At 50.1% G+C, this 19,163-nt stretch overlaps 1 protein-coding gene and 1 pseudogene across 1 annotated transcript; one reads left to right on the forward strand and one right to left on the reverse strand.

Moving 5' to 3' along the window:
- Positions 1 to 9,380: 9,380 nt before the first annotated feature.
- On the reverse strand, positions 9,381 to 10,778 carry LOC142571768 (uncharacterized). Its single transcript, XM_075680360.1, has one exon. The coding sequence runs from the start codon at positions 10,747 to 10,749 to the stop codon at positions 9,484 to 9,486; it is 1,266 nt and encodes a 421-aa protein (XP_075536475.1). The 5' UTR covers positions 10,750 to 10,778; the 3' UTR covers positions 9,381 to 9,483.
- A 5,571-nt stretch (positions 10,779 to 16,349) lies between these two features.
- On the forward strand, positions 16,350 to 16,527 carry LOC142568361 (U2 spliceosomal RNA; annotated as a pseudogene).
- The last annotated feature ends 2,636 nt before the right edge of the window (positions 16,528 to 19,163 follow it).

Raw genomic sequence — 19,163 nt, forward strand, 5'->3', positions numbered from 1 at the left:
TTACCAGTGTTTTTCGCCCGAACGACGCCGCCGAAACTCGCCGAGACGCCTGGCGCGGCACCCCAGCGTCGTAGCCATCTGCTATTAAAAGGGCTGCTTTTGGCTTTTCTAACCGAAGATGGAAGTTTTGGTGGATGGGGAGGACTTGCCCCCGGAACTGTTTTTTGAAGATTTGGGCTGGCAGACGGCCGTTGCCAGGCGTTCGTCTAACAGAGCGACCAACGTCAGAGGTGTCGAATCCAAGATGAAAGGAGTTAACCATAGCGCCAAGACGTCTGCCTGGCATCGGCACGACGGAGTCAGGATCAAGATAAGGGTGATCAAGGCCGGACGCATGTCCCCGCTCCCCAAAGAAGACGCCAAAATCACAGCCTAGGGGTATCCAAAGCTGGGGCAATGACCGTAGGCAGAGCGATCATGGAGGCAGCAAGAGTAGGTGAAACCAAGGCCTGATTAGACGTCATCTGTCCGAACGCACTGGAAAACATAATCATGGTCAGCACGCCAGACAGGGAGAATGCGACGAGGTACACCACAATAAATTCGGTCGTGGTGATGGAGAAGGAACACGAGGTCAGCGCCTACGAAGCGGCGCTGCACTACACTTGCAAGGGGGTGATTAGAGGCATCACGCTGAGCGACGGCCCGGATGAGCTGGAGAGGAACATTGTAAACGTGAGAAATCCACCGGCTTTGGCGACCAAAAGGATTAAGAACACAGGCACGGTCATCGTGGCATTCGACGGCTTGAAAGTTCCGAACTTTGTGCGTTACGGACCAGTGTTGGTGAGATGCTTTTTGTACAGCAAGCAAGTGGACAACTGCTACGCGTGTGGCAGATTGGGTCATCGAGCCGAAGTGTGCCTGACCCCGAGCGAAGCCATCTGTAGGAATTGTGGCGCACCGAACCCGGACGAGCAACACCAATGTGTGCCTAAATGTAAGCTGTGCGGAGGTCCGCACATGACAACCGACAAAACGTGCCGACAGCGGTACCAGATCCCGTACGCGGTGAGACGAAATAGATGGGAAATGGCAGCAGAAGCTTCAAGAAACCGAGTCTCGACTAGGCCGGGTGCCTCGATGTCCTCCGGCGGGCGTAGAGGACATCGAGGCACCCTAGTCTCGAACCCCCCCCCCCCCCCCCCCCCACCTGGCGACGGCGGCAGAAAGCAGGCCCTGCAGCAGCCGCAGCAGCTGTCGCCGCAGGACTGCAGTGCACGCTCCCGTTCCACATCCGGGCCAGGTTGCGCTCCTGGGGGCATTCCAGCTCCCGACGCCACCGAGGTGGCGGATAAGCGCAAGTCCAGTTCGAGTCAACGCGGTCCCGGTCCACGGAACGAAGACCAGGGCTAGCTGATTTGAGCCGATCGAGTCCGTGGAGACGCCACCGGAAAAGCGGTAACGCGGGGTTTGCCACCAGAGCACGAGAACGCTAGGCTGGCGCAGCTAGAACGCGAAAAGGAAATGATGAGGACGACGCTAGCGAAACTCATGGCTGAAATGACCGAGTTTAAAAGAGGCAGGGGAGAACATTCCGGCTCGGCGGAGGACAAGCAAATGACCGAGTCGGTACCGACGGAGATGCCCATGGCGGGCGACTGTGATGCGAAATAGCCTGCCAAAAAGAGGGCCACTGCTGGTGAGCAGGAGAAACCGGCGAGTAGAGCAAAGTCAGAGATTCGCAAGATGCTCTGTTGTCTGAGCGAGAGCATGAAGCAGCTAGGCGAGACGGTCTCGCACCTCCAGGGGAGCATGCTAGCAATGGAAGAGAGGTACAATCAGAGGTTCTGCAAAACTGAATCGCGCCTAGAGAATGTGGTCGCTGCAGGAGTAGGCCCGCGAGCGCAATCGCTCCTGGCAACGGTCTCGGCCAGTCAGAACGTGAGGCCTTCTCAGAAGATTAGCCCAGCAATTCAACGACAGCCACAAGATGGCCACACAATATAATTGGTTCAGAATATGGCAAGCGTTGTGACGGAGGATTTCTCCCCCCTGCCACTGTGAAATATCGCGGCCATTGAACACGATCTAGAGTCAAGAGAGATCGAGAACGTGTTTGTCGAAATTCTAACCCGAAAACAGAAGGACCCTAGTTTATTCCTTCTAAGTTTATACAGCTCACCCAGGCAAAGGAAGGTGAGGTTCAGGGCTCTGCTTCGCAAGGCCCTCAAAATTTCAAGCAACCAGCCACTGTTGATAGTGGGGGACTTTAATTCACATCACCAGGAATGGGGGTACCCGCACCAAAGCCCGAAAGGCAGACAGCTGTGGGAAGATACGCATGACATAGGGCTCACTCTGCACACGTACTCTGAGAGTCCAACGAGGGTGGGCAATAGCCTTAGTAAGGATACATCTCCAGATTTGACATTCTCGAAAAATATTAAAGATCTAGAATGGCATAATTCGCATCAAAATTTTGGCAGCGACCACTACATAATTTTTTCCATACTGAAAGAGGGCCTCCAAATGCGCAGGGATCGCGCGCCGGCCGTCGTTGAATGGGATAAGTTTAGAGATATCAGGAGAGTGCAGGCACTGGGGCTCATCAGAAACATCGAGGAATGGACGACGGCGCTCAAATCGGACGTTAGAGAGACGAGAAAACGCTCTAAGGGGATAACGCCCCGGAGATAGCGCACAGCCGTCTTCTGCATATGTGGGAAGCTAAGCAAAGCATGGAGCGTCGTCTCAAAAATCAGAAATGGAACCGCAACCTAAGAAGAAGGATTGCTAGGCATAATAAGGAAATCGAAGATTATACTTTTACATTATGCGAACAAAACTGGGCCAACAAGTGTGACGAAATGGAGGGGAAGGGGAGCATGAACCTCTCCAAGACGTGGAACGTCCTCCGGCACTTGTTGGACCCCGCAAGCTCGAAAACTCAATCCGGTATAAGATTGGCAAAAGCTAGGCACGCGTTCGTAGGGAACGATGATTATTTCATGAAGAAATTAATTGAGACGTTCGTGGGGGAAACATCGCGAACTCCACTACCCGACTATGGTGGAGCGCCTAACAAGGCGTTGGACGCCCCCATCGCAGAAGCGGAAGTGAGGGCAGAGATTGTAAGACTCAGAACGAAGTCGGCTCCGGGCCCTGACGGGGTAACGAACAAAAAGCTCAGGAACTTAGACGATGATTCCATTAGTTATCTAACGAAGTACATGCAGGAATGTTGGGATAAAGGCGAGCTCCCACAACAGTGGAAAATGGCAAGCATTATTTTAATACCGAAACCCGGGAAGCCTCCGCAATTGGAAAACTTACGGCCAATTTCCTTAACTTCATGCGTGGGGAAATTGGTGGAGCACGTCGTCCAGACCAGACTGATGGGCTTCATGGAGCAGGGCGATCTGTGGCCACATGAGATGGTCGTGTTCCGACCTCACTTGTGTACGCAGGACGTCATGCTCCAAATCAAACATGATATAATAGATTCAAGGTCTAAAGATGCAAAAGCAATTCTGGGACTGGACCTCACGAAGGCTTTTGACAACGTAAAGCATGAGGCGGTCCTGGAAGGGCTGAACAAGATTAATGTAGGTACCAGGACATATCGATACATCAGGGACTTCCTGACGGGAAGAACTGCTTGCATGAGGTTCCAAACGCTGGAATCCCCCACAATTGAGCTAGGGCGTAAGGGTACGCCCCAGGGATCAGTGCTCTCTCCCCTACTCTTCAACGTGGCTATGAGAGAACTCCCCGAACAATTGGAAAAGCTCGAGGGACTAAAATTTAGTATATGTGCGGATGATATCACCCTCTGGGTCAACCGGGGAAGTGATTCAGCCGTCGAAAGCCTGCTCCAGGCCGCCACCGACATCATAGTCGATTACGCGGCCGAGAGAAGCCTATAGCATGCTCGCCACAGAAATCAGAATTGTTTATATACAATCCGAAACACTTAAGGTGCAAGGCACCGTCGGAGATCAAAATTAAAGTGGCGGGTAAGGAGGTACCAATAGTCGAGCAAATTAGAATCTTGGGCCTGATTCTCCAGTCATACGGCTACAATGGCGAGACCGTCGAGAGGCTGCAGAATCACGCAATACAGACCCTGAGCCTAATTAGGCGGGTGGCCAGCAAAGGCCGAGGGCTAAAGGAGAAAAAATTAATGAAACTAATACAGGCGTACATATTCAACCGGGTGAGCTATGCAGCGCCATATCTCGATTTGAAAGTGGTGGAAAGAGAAAAGATTGTTTCTCTAATGAGAAAATGCGTAAAAGGAGCGCTGGGACTGCCCATGTGTACATCAACAGAGAGACTGATGGCTCTAGGAGTGCACAAAACATGGGTAGAACTGGCGGAAGCGGTGCGAACCTCTCAAATTGAGAGACTTAGCACCACGAGGACAGGAAGAGCCATATTGGCCAAAGTTGTAATAAATCCGGACAGAGGCCCCACCCAAAAGGTGGAAGTAGATAGGGAAGTGAGAAAAAATCTGATTATCCCCCCCTTGCCAAAGAACATGCACCCGGAACATAGCAAAGACAGGAGGCATAAATGGGCCGAAGCATTAAAAATTAGATTCGGTAATATCGCGGAACATGAGGTGGTCTATGTAGACGCGGCGGGAGGTAGCGGCAGTTTTACGGTGGCGACGGCCGTCAGCGGCCGGGGTATTCCCGTGACCGCTGTCACTCTGCGCGGGCGCAACATAGAAGTTGCCGAGGAAATTGCGATCGCATTAGCTTGCGCTGGAACGGACGCGAAATTTGTGATCAGTGACAGCAAAACTGCCATACAAAATTTTAGCAAGGGAAGGATCTCGCCCTTAGCGGCCAGAATCCTAGGCCAGAGAAAGTTAGATAGAAAAATTAAAATAATTTGGACTCCGGCGTACGAAGCCGTCCCAGGCAACGAGGCGGCCCACGAGCTGGCTCGAGATCTCTACCGCCGAGCCGCCACGGGGCCCTCGATGACGGAGGGAGCGGAGAGCGCGTGCTGAAATATGGGGAGATCACGCAGCATTATCGATTGGCTCGTAGACTGGTATCCCCGCCAGACCCAAAATTAAACAACAGACAAGCAGTCGCGTGGAGACGACTACAAACTTATACGTATCCGCACCCGGTTATGGCGAACCACATGTTCCCCGAGGCCAGGAGCGATAGATGTAATCTTTGTGGGGCGAGAGGGACCCTCGACCACATAATATGGGAATGTCCGTACTCTCCCCGGGGAACGCACAAAATAGGTAGTAGAGACACCTGGGAGACCCTGCTGCGCAGCTCGGACTCTGAGCTCCAGCTCCGGCTCGTCCAACTGGCTGAAGAGGCTGCTGGGACCCAAGACCTCCCAGCCTGCATCTGAGGCCGCGGCACTCGCCCCCTGACCTGCGTGTCGGTGGGTGGGTAGATCACTTTATCCGTTGGACAATAAAGTTTATTCTATCTATCATAATATGGCAATGGAACTGCAGGTGGGTTTCTCCACAAGAGGGCCCCCTTGCAGCAAGTTATTCGCTCACACGCGGAGAAACCGCACGTGGTCATCCTACAAGAAACACTAACCGAAAGCGTCGCGCTACCCGGCTACCTGTCCGTCGCGAAGCACGACGTAGGAAGAGGCGTCGCTGTCCTGATAAACAAGAAGCTGACACACGTCACTCACGACAAATGACGTCGAGCAAAATCGAATACATCATAATCGAGATCATTCCCGGACCCGCCAGCAGAAAGGAGCCTCTTCATCTTGAACGTCTACAGCAACCCAAAGGGCCTGAGACAGCTATTCAGGAGCCTCGTCTCCACGGCAGCGCAGCTCGCCAGGAACTCCCCCCTCGTCATCGTAGGCTACTTAATTTTTAACGCTCCGTATCACACTTGGGGCTACCCGTATGACAGCCACAAAGGGGAGGACCTTTAGAGAGAGGCGCTCAACCGAGACCTGATGCTCGTGACCGACCCTCGTCATTCCCTACAAGATGCGGTACGTCGGCCAGCAGGGATAACTCCGCACCTCACCTTCGTCAAAGGAGTGGCGGAAGCTAAGTAGGCCAACCTCAACATAGACCTGGGCAGTGACCACTACATCCTGGTCACTGCCCTGAGGGTAGAGCAGAGAAGAGTGTGCAAATTCAGGGTCACCGACTGGGACAAGTTTCGAAAGATTAGGGAGGAATATGCGAAAGACGTGGAGGTGAAGCCCGATCTCGAACGCTGGACTGAACAGATCGGAAGAGCTATGGACGCCGCCACCAAGGAAGTCAGCACAGATCTCCTGGTCGAGAAGATGAATAGCAGGCTCGCCCATGTGCTCGAGGCCAAGCAGTCCCTGCTATCCAGGTGGAAGGGGCAGCGTCTCAACAGACGGCTCCGATAGAAGATTACGGCAGTCAACAATAGAGGAGCATTGCAAGGTCCTCTCCAGACAGCAGTGGGACGATGTCTGCAATTCGCTAGAAAGGGGGGTCTTGGAACCTCCTCAAGCACTTGCTGGACGAGACGAATATTAAGTGGAACCAACGGAGCATGGTGCCACGCATCTTGCACGCAGCCAGGCAGGTATCCTCGGACGATGAAGTCCTAGGGAAGCTGGTCAACAAGTACCTACCGGTGGTTTCCGGCCCGGCGACTACCCCCTTCAAGGATTACGGGGGCTCCGACAACCCGGAGCTGGACGCGGAGTCTGGGGTTGAAGAAGTCAGACGGGCCCTACACGACTTAAACGGCAGATTGACCCCCGGTCCGCACAATATCCCGAACAAGGGCCTGAGGAACCTGGACGACAAATCAATAGCGTAACTGACAGAGATCGTCAACCAGGCGTGGAGCAGCGGCAGAATTCCGGGAATGTAGAAGAGGGCCATCACCATCCTCATTCCCAAGCCCGGCAAGCCGCCCAGTCTCGACCTAATCTCAGGCCCATCTCGCTCATTTCGTGTGTGGGCAAGGTGGCCGAACACGCAATCCACAACAGGGTCTCCCGGTACTTGGAAGGCAAGGACATCTATTCTAACAACATGATAGGTTTTAAAGCGGGCCTTTCGACGCAAGACGCCACGAGGCTGATCAAGGATCAGGTCATCGATCGCAGCACGAGAGACACGAGAGCCATACTTGGCCTGGACTTGGAGAAGGCCTTCGACAACATCCTCGATCCATTGCTTTGTCTTGGGAACGATCTCGAGCCTTGGTTTGGGCAAACACTTTCATGACTTCACGAGATCTTTCCTGGCAGACAGAGAAGCCATCCTCCAAGTGAGAGACCTCGCGTCAGACTCGGCTAGGCTCGGTTCTAGAGGGACACCGCAGGGATCAGTCATATCCCCGACCCTCTTTAATGTCGCCGTGATCCGTCTCTCGAGGAAACTCTCCGAGGTCGACGACATTAACCACATGATATATGCAGACGACGTCACCATAGGGTGCACCGGTGGCAGCGACGGACGTTTAGAGGCTGCGCTTCAAGAAGCCATCCAAGTCACAGAAGACTACCTGAGACCGACCGGCCTCCGATGCTCGCCGCGGAAATCAGAGCTGCTATCATACAGGCCCAAGCGCAGGGGCCCCAAACCGAAAGGTTGGAGGCCTGTAGAGGACAGCGGCATCACTCTAAGGACAAGTGAGGGCTGTCTCATCCCCAGGGTGGACTCTCTCCGGGTTCTGTGTATGACGATCGAATCGAACGGCTCCAATAACCAGACGGTACTGAAGCTCACCAAGAAAACGGGCAATGCCATCAGGTTGACAAGAAGGGTTACCAACCGGCAGCAAGGACTGAGCGAGGACAACCTCGTCCGGTTGGTTCATGCTTTTGTGATGTGCCACTTTACCTACGTCGCGGGCATGCACAACTGGCAGAGGTCGGAAAGGGACAAGCTCAACGCGTTTATAAGAAAAGCAGTCAAAAGAGCCCTCGGGGCTTCCCATGTGCACGGGCTCGGAGCGACTGCTCCACCTCGGCATGCACAACACGCTCGAAGATATAGCGGAGTCACAGGAGAGGGCGCAGTTTACCAGACTGTCTACGACCAGTGCTTGGAGAAACATCCTGAGAGAGCTTGGAGTTCCCCCAACGGAGATCGAGACCAGTTTCTGCAGCATCCCTCAAGAACAAAGAGAGCGCATTACCGTTGCCCCCGTTCCCCGGAATGTCCGCCCCGAGTACAACGTGGGCAGACGAAGGGCTAGGGCTAAAACCCTCCTGGAAAAGGCCGGCGCACGCGCCCGGAGTTGCTGTTTCGTCGATGCAGCCCGGTACCCTCACGGAAAGGAGCTCGCTACAGTCAGCGTCGATCAAGAAGGGAAAATAATAAACTCCTCGACAGTCCGGACGAAGGCGGCCGAAGTTGCGGAACAGGTCGCAATAGCGTTGGCACTGCTGTACGACGGGAGAATGACGATATACAGCGATTCGAGATCGGCGGTCCGAGCATTCGCCAAGGGCACCGTCTCGATACCGGTCTTGCGGATCCTACGGGTCAAGGAAATCAAGCAACACACAATCGTCTGGTTCCCCGCTCACATGGGGCATATCAAGGGCGCCCCGTCCAAACTCAACGAGTCGGCCGAAAGAGCTGCACAAGGAGTCGTCGAGCGCGTAGCTATCGGGTGGCGGGGCTCTGAGGTTACGGACAATAGAGATCCCCCTGCCTCATACAACGAACTCACAAAGTACTTTTATCTGGGGAGGCGGAAGTATCCGCCGCCGCACAGTAAATTGAACAGGCCTCAGGCATTGACACTGAGACTCTTGCAAGTCGGGGCATACTCTAGCCCTGCCCTCTTACACCGGATCTACCCCGAAATTCAAACGTCAAACAACCTTTGCTCAGACTTTGCCAACTTAGATCATATGCTCTGGCGGTGCCGCGCGTTACGGGTCGATGAAGATGTTACGTCGTCCAAGTGGGAGGCTGCCCTACGCAGTCCCGATTTTGAATCCCAAATATGGGCAGTCCAACGAGCCCGCGACGTGGCGGAAAGGCTAGATCTTTCTGTCCCGACGTGGTAGCAGCCCGCTACGTCCCGATGGACATTATTAAAGTTTTTCCATCCATCCATCCATCCATCCATCACTATTTGCTGTGAGCGATGAACTCGCCTCGTCTTCGTCGTCGTTTGCATGTGTAATTAACATCACGGCGTTGCGATCGCGTTTCCCTATTCAGCTTTCGCGGTGTTTCTCGCCATTAGACGAAATACAGCAGAATACGTCAACGAAACGCAGGCGATTAGTAGTAATGCTTACGTATGTCTTAGATAACTCCCAGAAGAGTTTGTGCGTTAATTTTTACTTTCATCCGCGTTAAGGGAGATTCCGAAAATATCCCGCGCGAGATTCTACGTTGCTTAGCTCCCATAGATAAGACTGCAAGTTTAGCACTATAATAAATATACTTCAATGAAGAGACCAGGAAATCGAGGGGGCCAAGCTGTTTATTTTCTTTCGTGAGCACGGTGGTGTTACACTGATGGGATGCAAACCTTCATGGACTTTTCGCTTTTGTTACTGCGTGAACTTTCAAAGCAGCACCAGGCGGCCCCGGCTGTCGAAGCCAGCTCGCTGGCTGCCGTTCCTCACTGCAAAACCGTCGGCGTTGGCGCTCAGCCTTTTTTGGTTCATGCGAACGAAAAAGAATCGCCGCGGATCGCAGGTGATCACAGACTTGATCAGAGGCGTGACGACCGTCATTGTGCCGTTTGAGGGGGATGTCCAGACGACGTTCCTGCCCGAGTCCCGGGACACCTGGACGTCACCCCACGGGGCTTGCTGTATGCGCACACCGCCGACGAGCCAGACCTCGTCGCCGCTCCGGTTGTTCCACTGCTTCGCCTGGCTGACCATGCGGAAACATTCGTTGAATCCTTCTTCGTCCTCATGCAAGCTGATGTGGAAAATGCTTAATGGTACGTCGTAGCAGAGGTCCTTGAACCGTTCTGTTGTCGACTTTGTACCTGAGGCATCGACGAGGTAAACGAGTCCGTGATTGAGAGCCGTGAAGATGACACCTCGACTGGATATCTTCGCCAGCCGGCTTCCTGTGGCGATGTCCACGGCGACGCCCTGCTGCAGCACGCGGCCGCATGGATGACACACGCAAGAGCGATCACCGTCGCTGCCAACAGCCGCCGTGCATTCCTTGTCGAAATTGACAACCCGCACGGCGCGTTCCACCGAGATGTCGACGCGAACGCCGTGCCTAAGCATCACCGATACCGTGCCATATGTTGTTACTACCGGTCCGTAGCAAGCTTGTAGTTCCGGCCACGGACCGTGCTCGGCCGCGGTTGGGTCCAGCTGGGCATCTCCGCAGCCTTCTGCGCTCACTGATATCACGGTCGTGCTCTGATCGGCTGTGGTGTGAGGCTCGCCGGTGCCGTTTTCTTCGTCCACTCGTTGGAACGCGCCGGTGTCGTCCTGCAGGAGGTCCCGCGGGAGTGTCTCGCTGTCGGCGAGCCAGGTGGAAAAAATTGGGTCGAATATGTTCCCTTGTTCGTCGATTAAGGAACCGTGCTCACCGAATGGAAACAGGACCTCTGGGTAACTTGTGCACGGTGGCGCCTGCAGATAGTAGAAGGGCGGAACGATAGCAGGCCAAGGCGGGAGGTCACTGCCGCTGATGCCGCTGATGCCGCCGTCCGCCCCATCCTGGACACCCTGATCTTCGTTGTCGGTCTCGGGCAGCCTCCCTTCCTCGGTGGGTGACTGCTGTTGACGTGTCCGCCGTCGGTATCGGCGGCGTCTGCCGGGGCCGGTCGTCGAAACCTGGGGCTGACGTGTGGGCATAGTCACCACTGCTGCACGGGTCAGTGTTCCACGGGGCCACTCAGACTGGTTGCAAGGGCTGCAGTACGGCTGCAGCTTCGGCTTAAGCACGCACCACGCGCTGCATGTGCTATAGAGCTCGTGTTGCTCCCTGCTTCGTCGTTCTTTCTTTCTTCGGCTTTTTCTTACATTTAAGGCGAATAACTCGCGGCTAGTGGTTGTTGCTGAGTGTCGTTAACTTGACGGTTTATGGCATGTGTCCAGTAATGCGAGTTGACTAGGAATCGGTCGGTTAGCGCGACACGACTAGTAAGATTGCTGACATTGACGAAAGAACAATTATCTTCACGCACAACATGCAGTGGTCCCAGCATATTTATCACATCACATCTACAGTACTAAGAAAATTAGGTTACTTGAGACGAACATTATCTAAATCACCAAAATACACCAAATTACTAATGTATAAAACGCTCATTCGTCCTGTATTAGAGTACGCTTCATGCGTCTGGAACCCGTATAAAGTGTGCGACATCAACAAAGTCGAATTGGTACAAAGGAAGGCTGTTCGCTTCATTTGTCATCGCTATGATCGTAATTTTTCGGCCTCATCTGCAATGAATTCCTTGAATTTATCTCTTCTATGCACAAGGCGACATATATATTCCATGAAGCTGTTACATTCGATTATTCACTCATGCTGTCAACTATCTGCTGATGATTACATCAGATATGCCAGGGCTCTTCCAACCAGACGTTGCCACTCCTTCAACCTAAAGCCTTTCTTTGCACGTATTAACGTGTTCCAACACAGTTATTTTCCGAGAGTTGTCGAGTGCTGGAATGAATTACCCGGTTCTGTTCGTGAATTGACACTACGTGATTTTGTAGAAGCACTAGCGCGATAAGATTGCTTCCCCTTGTCGTTGTTTTTTCTATTATCTATTATGTTCAACTGCTTTTGTTTTCTGTTATGTTTACTGTACTCTACTCCTGCAATAGCCCTGAATAGGGCTGCAGTATTTGAAAATAAATAAATAAATAAATACAGCAACAACAACAAGAACGATGAGAACAACCACAACAACAATATAAATAAATAATAACAATCGGTCTATTTTTGTGTCCGCTCCAAGACGATGAATCTCCAACGATCTCCAATTACCCTTGTGTTGCTCTATAGTTGATTCCAAGTTATGCCTACAAATTTTCTCATTTCATTACACACTGTGAAACAATTTACACCCTTCAAAGTGAATAAGGCTGTGCATTAGTCCGTAACTCACACCCTTACATCCAAAAAGACCGATTTACACCCTTATTCACATTAAAGGGTGTAAACTATTTCACAGTGCACCACCTAATTCTGTGCCGTCCTCTACTGCGCTTCCCTTCTCTTTGCACCCATTCTGTAACCCTAATATACCATCGGTTATCTACCGTACGCATTACATGACCTTCCCAGCTCGACTTTTAATTCTTAAAGGGTCTGACAACTGGCCAGAATGTGTTGTGAGACGTTGATAGAAATGAAATGACCATGGTTTATAGTGACACAATCCAGCACGTTGTTCGCGATTTAAGTAGGAATTATAATTTTAAATTGGCAAAGAAAGTCTCAAAACCAGTAAGTCTCAAATCTTGGTACTTCGGATGTATTCAATGAGATTACTGTACGTAAGTGGACTGTTACTAAGTACAGCGTAACTATAGCTTAAAACTGCAGTTGGTATATTATTAGACACTCGCGCATTATTCCGTGCTTAGGAAATCAAAAAGGCACGCGGGACTACGGCAACACGCTGAACTCCGTATCACGTGTAAAGGCATCGTTTCGTTTTCGATCCGATTGGTTTCGTTTTGACTGGTTAAATACCAAAGCAGTTGGACAGAAAACCACGAAAACACGTAGCTATTATGGCAGAAATAATTTAACGATTCGGAAAACATGAACCGTAGGAACATCGACTTGATAAAAAAAATCATACTTTATTACTGCTTGTCGTCTGCCTCCCAATAATCCGGCGTATAATCGCTATCACCCTCACCTATCGCCGCTTTCAGCATGCACCCGCCGTGGTTGCTCAGTGGCTATGGTGTTGGGCTGCTGAGTACGAGGTCGCGGGATCGAATCCCGGCCACGGCGGCCGCATTTCGATGGGGGCGAAATGCGAAAACACCCGTGTGCTTAGATTTAGGTGCACGTTAAAGAACCCCAGGTGGTCAAAATTTCCGGAGTCCTCCACTACGGCGTGCCTCATAATCAGAAAGTGGTTTTGGCACGTAAAACCCCAAATATTATTATTATATTGCAGCATGTTTCCAGTGAACGACTACATCCTCACTGCAGATCGAAAAATTCTGCTAAAAATGTTCCATGGCGTTTCCCGCGTTAGCACATCATAATTAGACAATCTTACCGGTAAGCTTTCCATTGCAGATACACACACACACAAAAAGGGTACCATGAAAAATGGTTGTCAGTCCTGTCAACCAGAATATCGCCAACCCCCCGTTTGTTCGCTGAGTCATGCCGCTCTCAACGTTACGCCAAATATTTTTCGTTCTATCGCTCGTTGTGCGGCCCTTTACTTGTTCCTCGAGCTTGTTTGTTAACCTTCAAGTTCCTGCCCCATATGTTAGTACTGGTAGAATGCAATGATTGTACACTTTTCTTCTCGAGGATAGTGGTAAGCCATACCGGTCATGATCTGGTAATAGGCTGCCATATGCGCACCAACTCGTTTTTATTTTTCTGTAAATTTCCTTCTTGTCATTCCGGTGCCATGTGAGTAATTAGTCTACATAAACGTAGTCTAGCACAGCCGATCTTGAACTTTTGTTCTCTTGTCAGGCTATTGAACACATCCCTTTGTCTGCCGCATATTAATCTTTAATCTTATTCTTACACTTTCTCAACTAAGGTACTCAATAATTTGTTGCAATTCATCCCCAGTGTCGCTGAGCAGGACAATATCATCTGCAAAACGTAGATTACTCAGATATTCGCCGTTGATCGATCTTCACTCCTAATCCATGTAGTGAATGTAGTTAATAGCGTTGGCGAGATTGTTTCTCCTTGCTTGGCCCCTTTCTTGGTCGGTATTTTCTCACTTTTCTTATAATAATAATAATAATAATAATAATAATAATAATAATAATAATAATAATAATAATAATAATAATAATAATAATAATAATAATAATAATAATAATAATAACTGTTGTCAAAGTTTCAAACAAGGTGGAATAATAGACAGAGACGTCCTAAAGTAGAAAATGATGCTGTCCGTTGTCGATCGTAACTAGCTGTTTTTTATCCTTTTTATTTTACTTTTGTTCGCGCACTTAACTGTCTTTGATGCGGCACGATTACTTCGCTGTTTAATTGTTGGTCAATGCTTTCTGTCGAGATTTTCATTGTCAAAGCGTGTGGCTACTAAATATGTAGGGTGTCCCACATATTTTGGCGCTTCAATGCATAAAGCGGCATTTAGCTGAAAAGTAAAGGGAACAGCGCATTTTTACTGCAAGTTCGACGACGCATATACCTCGAATCTGGTGTTATCCTGAGAATTCGTTCCAAGTGGGTACACCTTCCGAACTCGCCGGCTACAATTCGCACATAGCAAAGCATGCCGTTGTTAAGTTAGTTTTAAAAACATAATTGTGAAATTTTGTTTGTGGATTGTGGATTTCCATTCAACGTGCGAGTAACGTCTGCCTCGTCGAGTAATCCAGCTGAAGGACTTGAACTGTGCTATATTCCACAGTCGATTTCTTTTTTAAATTATGTAGGTGACACATTCCATTCGTGCTCCTGCTTCAGCAGTATGAAACTTAACGTAGTCTTTATTTATGAATGTCATATCTTAACCAGACTTCGGTCTTAGCAAATTAAGGCCATATCTTTGCCAAACATTTTTCTAGCCGACGTGCGGTGCCAGGCTTACAAGTGACTTTTACAAATGACGATACTAGTGACGCAATTGCTTTGTCTCCGTGCACGTAGGGAAACAGTTGACTATCATGCGCTTTTATAGCAATGGGTATCTCTGTTTTGCATAGGTATGCCTATAAGCCAAGTATATATAACTTCAAGTATTGCGATTCATTGCTTGATTACAACTAACAGCACTCGCTGGCAATACATTGTGGGTCAAAATGCCGCACTTTGTAAGCCTGCTGGCAGGGGCTAGTACTGTCTGCTTTGCGAGAAATGTTTGTACGCTAGTGTGTTCGCCTCTTAGTTGGTGTGACGCAGGTTCTTTATCTTTGTAACGGGTCACTGAGGGCGAACCTCAGAGTCCTTAAAAAGAGGACAAAGCCATCATGCACAGAAAATCGAAGTAGATAACTGACACTTATTGAGACAGTTAACAGCAATAAGCGTTTTGAACTCGGACTAACGGAAGAAAGGGCTCACCGTTGCGGGGCTGACGAGGCGAGGTGGTGAGCGAAACGGTGGGCTCTCCATAGCACGGGCTCGTTTTAACGATGGTTCCGCTGTGTGTGCGTGTGTGTGTGCGTGTGTGTGTGCATATATATATATATATATATATATATATATATATATATATATATATATATTAGATAGATAGATAGATAGATAGATAGATAGATAGATAGATAGATAGATAGATAGATAGATAGATAGATAGATAGATAGATAGATAGATGTGTACTTGTTTAAACATCTTTCTGCTGTGACCGCTTTTCACCGACTAACGAATGTTAAACGTGTTGCCGCTCGGTACAGGACGCGCTTGCATGTATCTGAAGTTTCTCGCATGTTATCGATGGCTCTACCCATTGTCTGTAGTCACCGAACCTTGTGTAATCTCACTGTATGCGCGACACGAATTGTGCAGCACTTTCTGAAAGACATGCGGCTACCGGCAATTACGCTGGAACCTTCGACGAGTCATATATAAAAGCTGACACGCTTGACTAGCCTGACCTGTTGGTCTCGACGATCGCCGGCTGTGCTTGCCGCTATCGTTGTGCTTCGAGTGTCACTTGCTTCTGTGGGCACAGGTTCGCCCAGTAAAAAATGCAGTGCCATTCCACTCTGTGAAGGTGGATGACCAGCGAAGCTGTGTATGTGGGCCCCTTAATGGCGAACTGCCCATTGCCGTGCGTAAAACGCAGTATGAACACAAATGTAAGGCGAGGCGCGACTTGTCGCTCCTCCACGATGTTGAGCCTCGGAAGCTGATGAGGCACCAGATGGTATATATACCCATGTGTTGTAGCAAAAACGCGGCACGACACTTTTTACCAACCAATCCCGGCAAGTAGAACACACACCTACCTCACTGCACTCCGAGTGCACACACTGCTTCACCGTAGCCAATGCGATCGTGCGTTGGTCGACGCCCCGCAGTGCAGTAATGGTTGTGAGGTCACTCGAAAACCTCAAGCAGTCACACGCAATACAGGCCACACAAAATTGGTTCCACGCAAACTCCCTCTGAAAGCATGGACGGTACGCACTTCTTTCCGCCTCGCGGTACTGGCGGGCAGCACGCTTACGGGACCACCACCACGGGAGAGCGGAAGGAAAGGAGATACGCAAACGCTTGGAACGCCGACAAAGAAAGGGCGGTGCGAACGTAGACATGGCCGACGCGGGCCAAAGTGTAGTATCTGTTCTTATCAGCTTAATATCTGATACGGGTTGTATTTGGACCTAAGATATTAAACTTTTTTGCAAGTTGGCGGAGTTCTTGAAACCTGTTTCACCTCCGCCGTGGGTGGGCCCGGTATTGCACTATCTTCGAGATCGGCCCACGTATGGGGAGAAATTCTCGATCTACACGGCTCGATAGACGCACGCAATTTTTTCCAGAACCTAGCCATGTACAGCTTCGCCGTACAAGTGAGTTTCGTAATTCATGGTTTTGCTATACTGTGATCTTCACCATCACTACAACGTGACATCTGATGGAGGTGCTTGTGCGTTCATGTACCGGACGTCCCCGCAAAGCCGTGATCCAAGCCCTAACCACGTAGATAACACCAACGTCACCAAGGACCAGCGAGCCAGCCTGCAGGCTGCAAGGACTGCTACTGGAGTACGGACTCCTTCCCGAGAAGACCATAGAAATCAAGGCCAAGTCAACAGCCACAATGGCAGCCCCAGCGTCCCCCATCATGCTGCAACAGCCCCGGAAAACACCGATCCGGCGCGGATCGTGATTCGAATATCCAGAAAGCTGGCTGGAAACGTACGAAATGGTCGCTACGTTCAACAAGTGCAACTACGACGACAAGCTGCGCCACGTCTCCTTTTCCTTGGAGGATGCCGCTCGGACGTGACGACATGGCATGACGACATGAGACCTATTTCGCAGCACCTTCTTGAACACCTTCACAAGCGTCGTGCGAAAAGGAAAAACCGAACCGCTGCTAGAAGCCCGAGTGCAACTATGCAACGAAAACATCACGATTTTCTCAGAGGAGGCAACTCGCCTCACTTGCCACGCCGGAAATAGCTGCAACAGGCCACTCTCTGTCGCGTGGGACGTCATATGACACATCATCGTTTTAATTGTGATAGCAAATATATGGACACTCCAGACGTATGTCTGCCGTCGCCATCGCTGTGAGGTTCCGTATAAAATCAAAGGGCGATAAAATCGTCGCCGCGCGCTGTATGCTGTATGTGCGAGTGAAAGCGTGTGAGGGTGAGCCGGCGATCGCGGCTCAAACTCGCGCACGCAAGGGAGGAAAGCGAGAAGTAAGCGCACCGTCTTCTGTCGCCCGCGTGGGCCGCTGTATCTTGAAAGCCATCTGCAACGGGGACAGAGTCCGCCGTGCGCTGTGTTTTCACGGTTGCGTTGATGCGAGAGGCAGCGCGAAGGTAAATTCGCTCGCTTCTGCTGCCGTACTTCCTGACTCCAGCGTTTTGACAGCGTGTTTCCGCGGTCATCCAGTGAGATGTGTTCATGTTTACTTGTGCGCGTGTGACACCATGCTTGTAAATTTACTTAGCCGTCATCATCATCATCCAGCCTGGTTACGCCCCCTGCAGGGCAGAGGCCTCTCCCATACTTCTCCAACTACCCCGGTCATGTACTAATTGTGGCCATGTTGTCCCTGCAAACTTCTTAATCTCATCCGCCCACCTAACTTTCTGCCGCCCCGTGCTACGCTTCCCTTCCCTTGGAATCCAGTTCTTAACCCTTAATGACCATCGGTTATCTTCCCTCCTCATTACATGTCCTGCCCATGCCCCCCCCCCCCATTTCTCTTTCTTAATTTCAACTAAGATGTCATTAACTCGCGTTTGTTCCCTTACCCAATCTGCTCTTTTCTTATCCCTTAACGTTACACCTATCATTCTTCTTTCCATAGCTCGTTGCGTCGTCCTCAATTTAAGTAGAACCCTTTTCGTAAGCCTCCAGGTTTCTGCCCCGTACGTGAGTACTGGTAAGACACAGCTGGTTATACACTTTTCTCTTGAGGGATAATGGCAACCTGCTGTTCATGATCTGAGAATGCTTGCCAAACACACCCCCAGCCCATTCTTATTATTCTGATTATTTCAGTCTCATGATCCGGATCCGCGGTCACTACCTGTCCTAAGTAGATGTATTCCCTTACCACTTCCAGTGCCTCGCTACCTATCGTAAACTGCTGTTCTCTTCCGAGACTGTTAAACATTACTTTAGTAATGTTTAACAGTCTTGGAAGAAAACTAAACATTTACTTAGTATGCCTGTGTTTACAAGTTTATACGGTCGATAAAACTACTATCTTTGTATAGCTCTCCATTAATTTGCTATCGCAATCGATGCTTTGCCTTTCGGGTGAAACTACTACTTTTTTGTGAACCTCAACATTCTTACGATCGCCTAATTGCCGTGTCAAATGTAAAAGAAAACAAGTTCTTCAGAATGCACTTCCCGCCGCCCAAGAAACACATAGCAATGGAGAAACGAATCGCGTAGTCGATGTTTTTTTAGTATACCTTGGGAGGCACTGCCGTAATCTCATGTGCCTACATCAGCTGGTAAACGCACGAATGCATGCACCAGCTCCTGGATTGCCCAAGGTACGCCGACGCAGGAAGCACTGCACACATTTCACAAAAAATAAAACATAGACAAAGAGGGACAAAGAATGAGAGAAGCTTCATGTCCCGGTGAAGTAAAAGAATTCGGCTGCGCGTTTTTCTAAAAATGTGCTCCATCAGTAATCTTATCTGGACTTCATTTTCCCTATATGTTTGATCGATCGGTGATGCAATGAATTAATCAACCAGACCGCGGAATGCTGCAAATGGCTTCAAGGTCACAAAGCCAGCCCTTTAGCACATGTGCGGGCCCATACGTTCCACATAATTCAGGTCTATGAATATTATGTTGCTACCTTACTGGTCTAATACCTTGAAAGAGGCAATCACGCTGTCCTTGTTCAAATTTCAGTCA

This window comes from Dermacentor variabilis, chromosome 1 (assembly GCF_050947875.1).
Source record: "Dermacentor variabilis isolate Ectoservices chromosome 1, ASM5094787v1, whole genome shotgun sequence".
NCBI classification, from domain to species: domain Eukaryota; kingdom Metazoa; phylum Arthropoda; class Arachnida; order Ixodida; family Ixodidae; genus Dermacentor; species Dermacentor variabilis.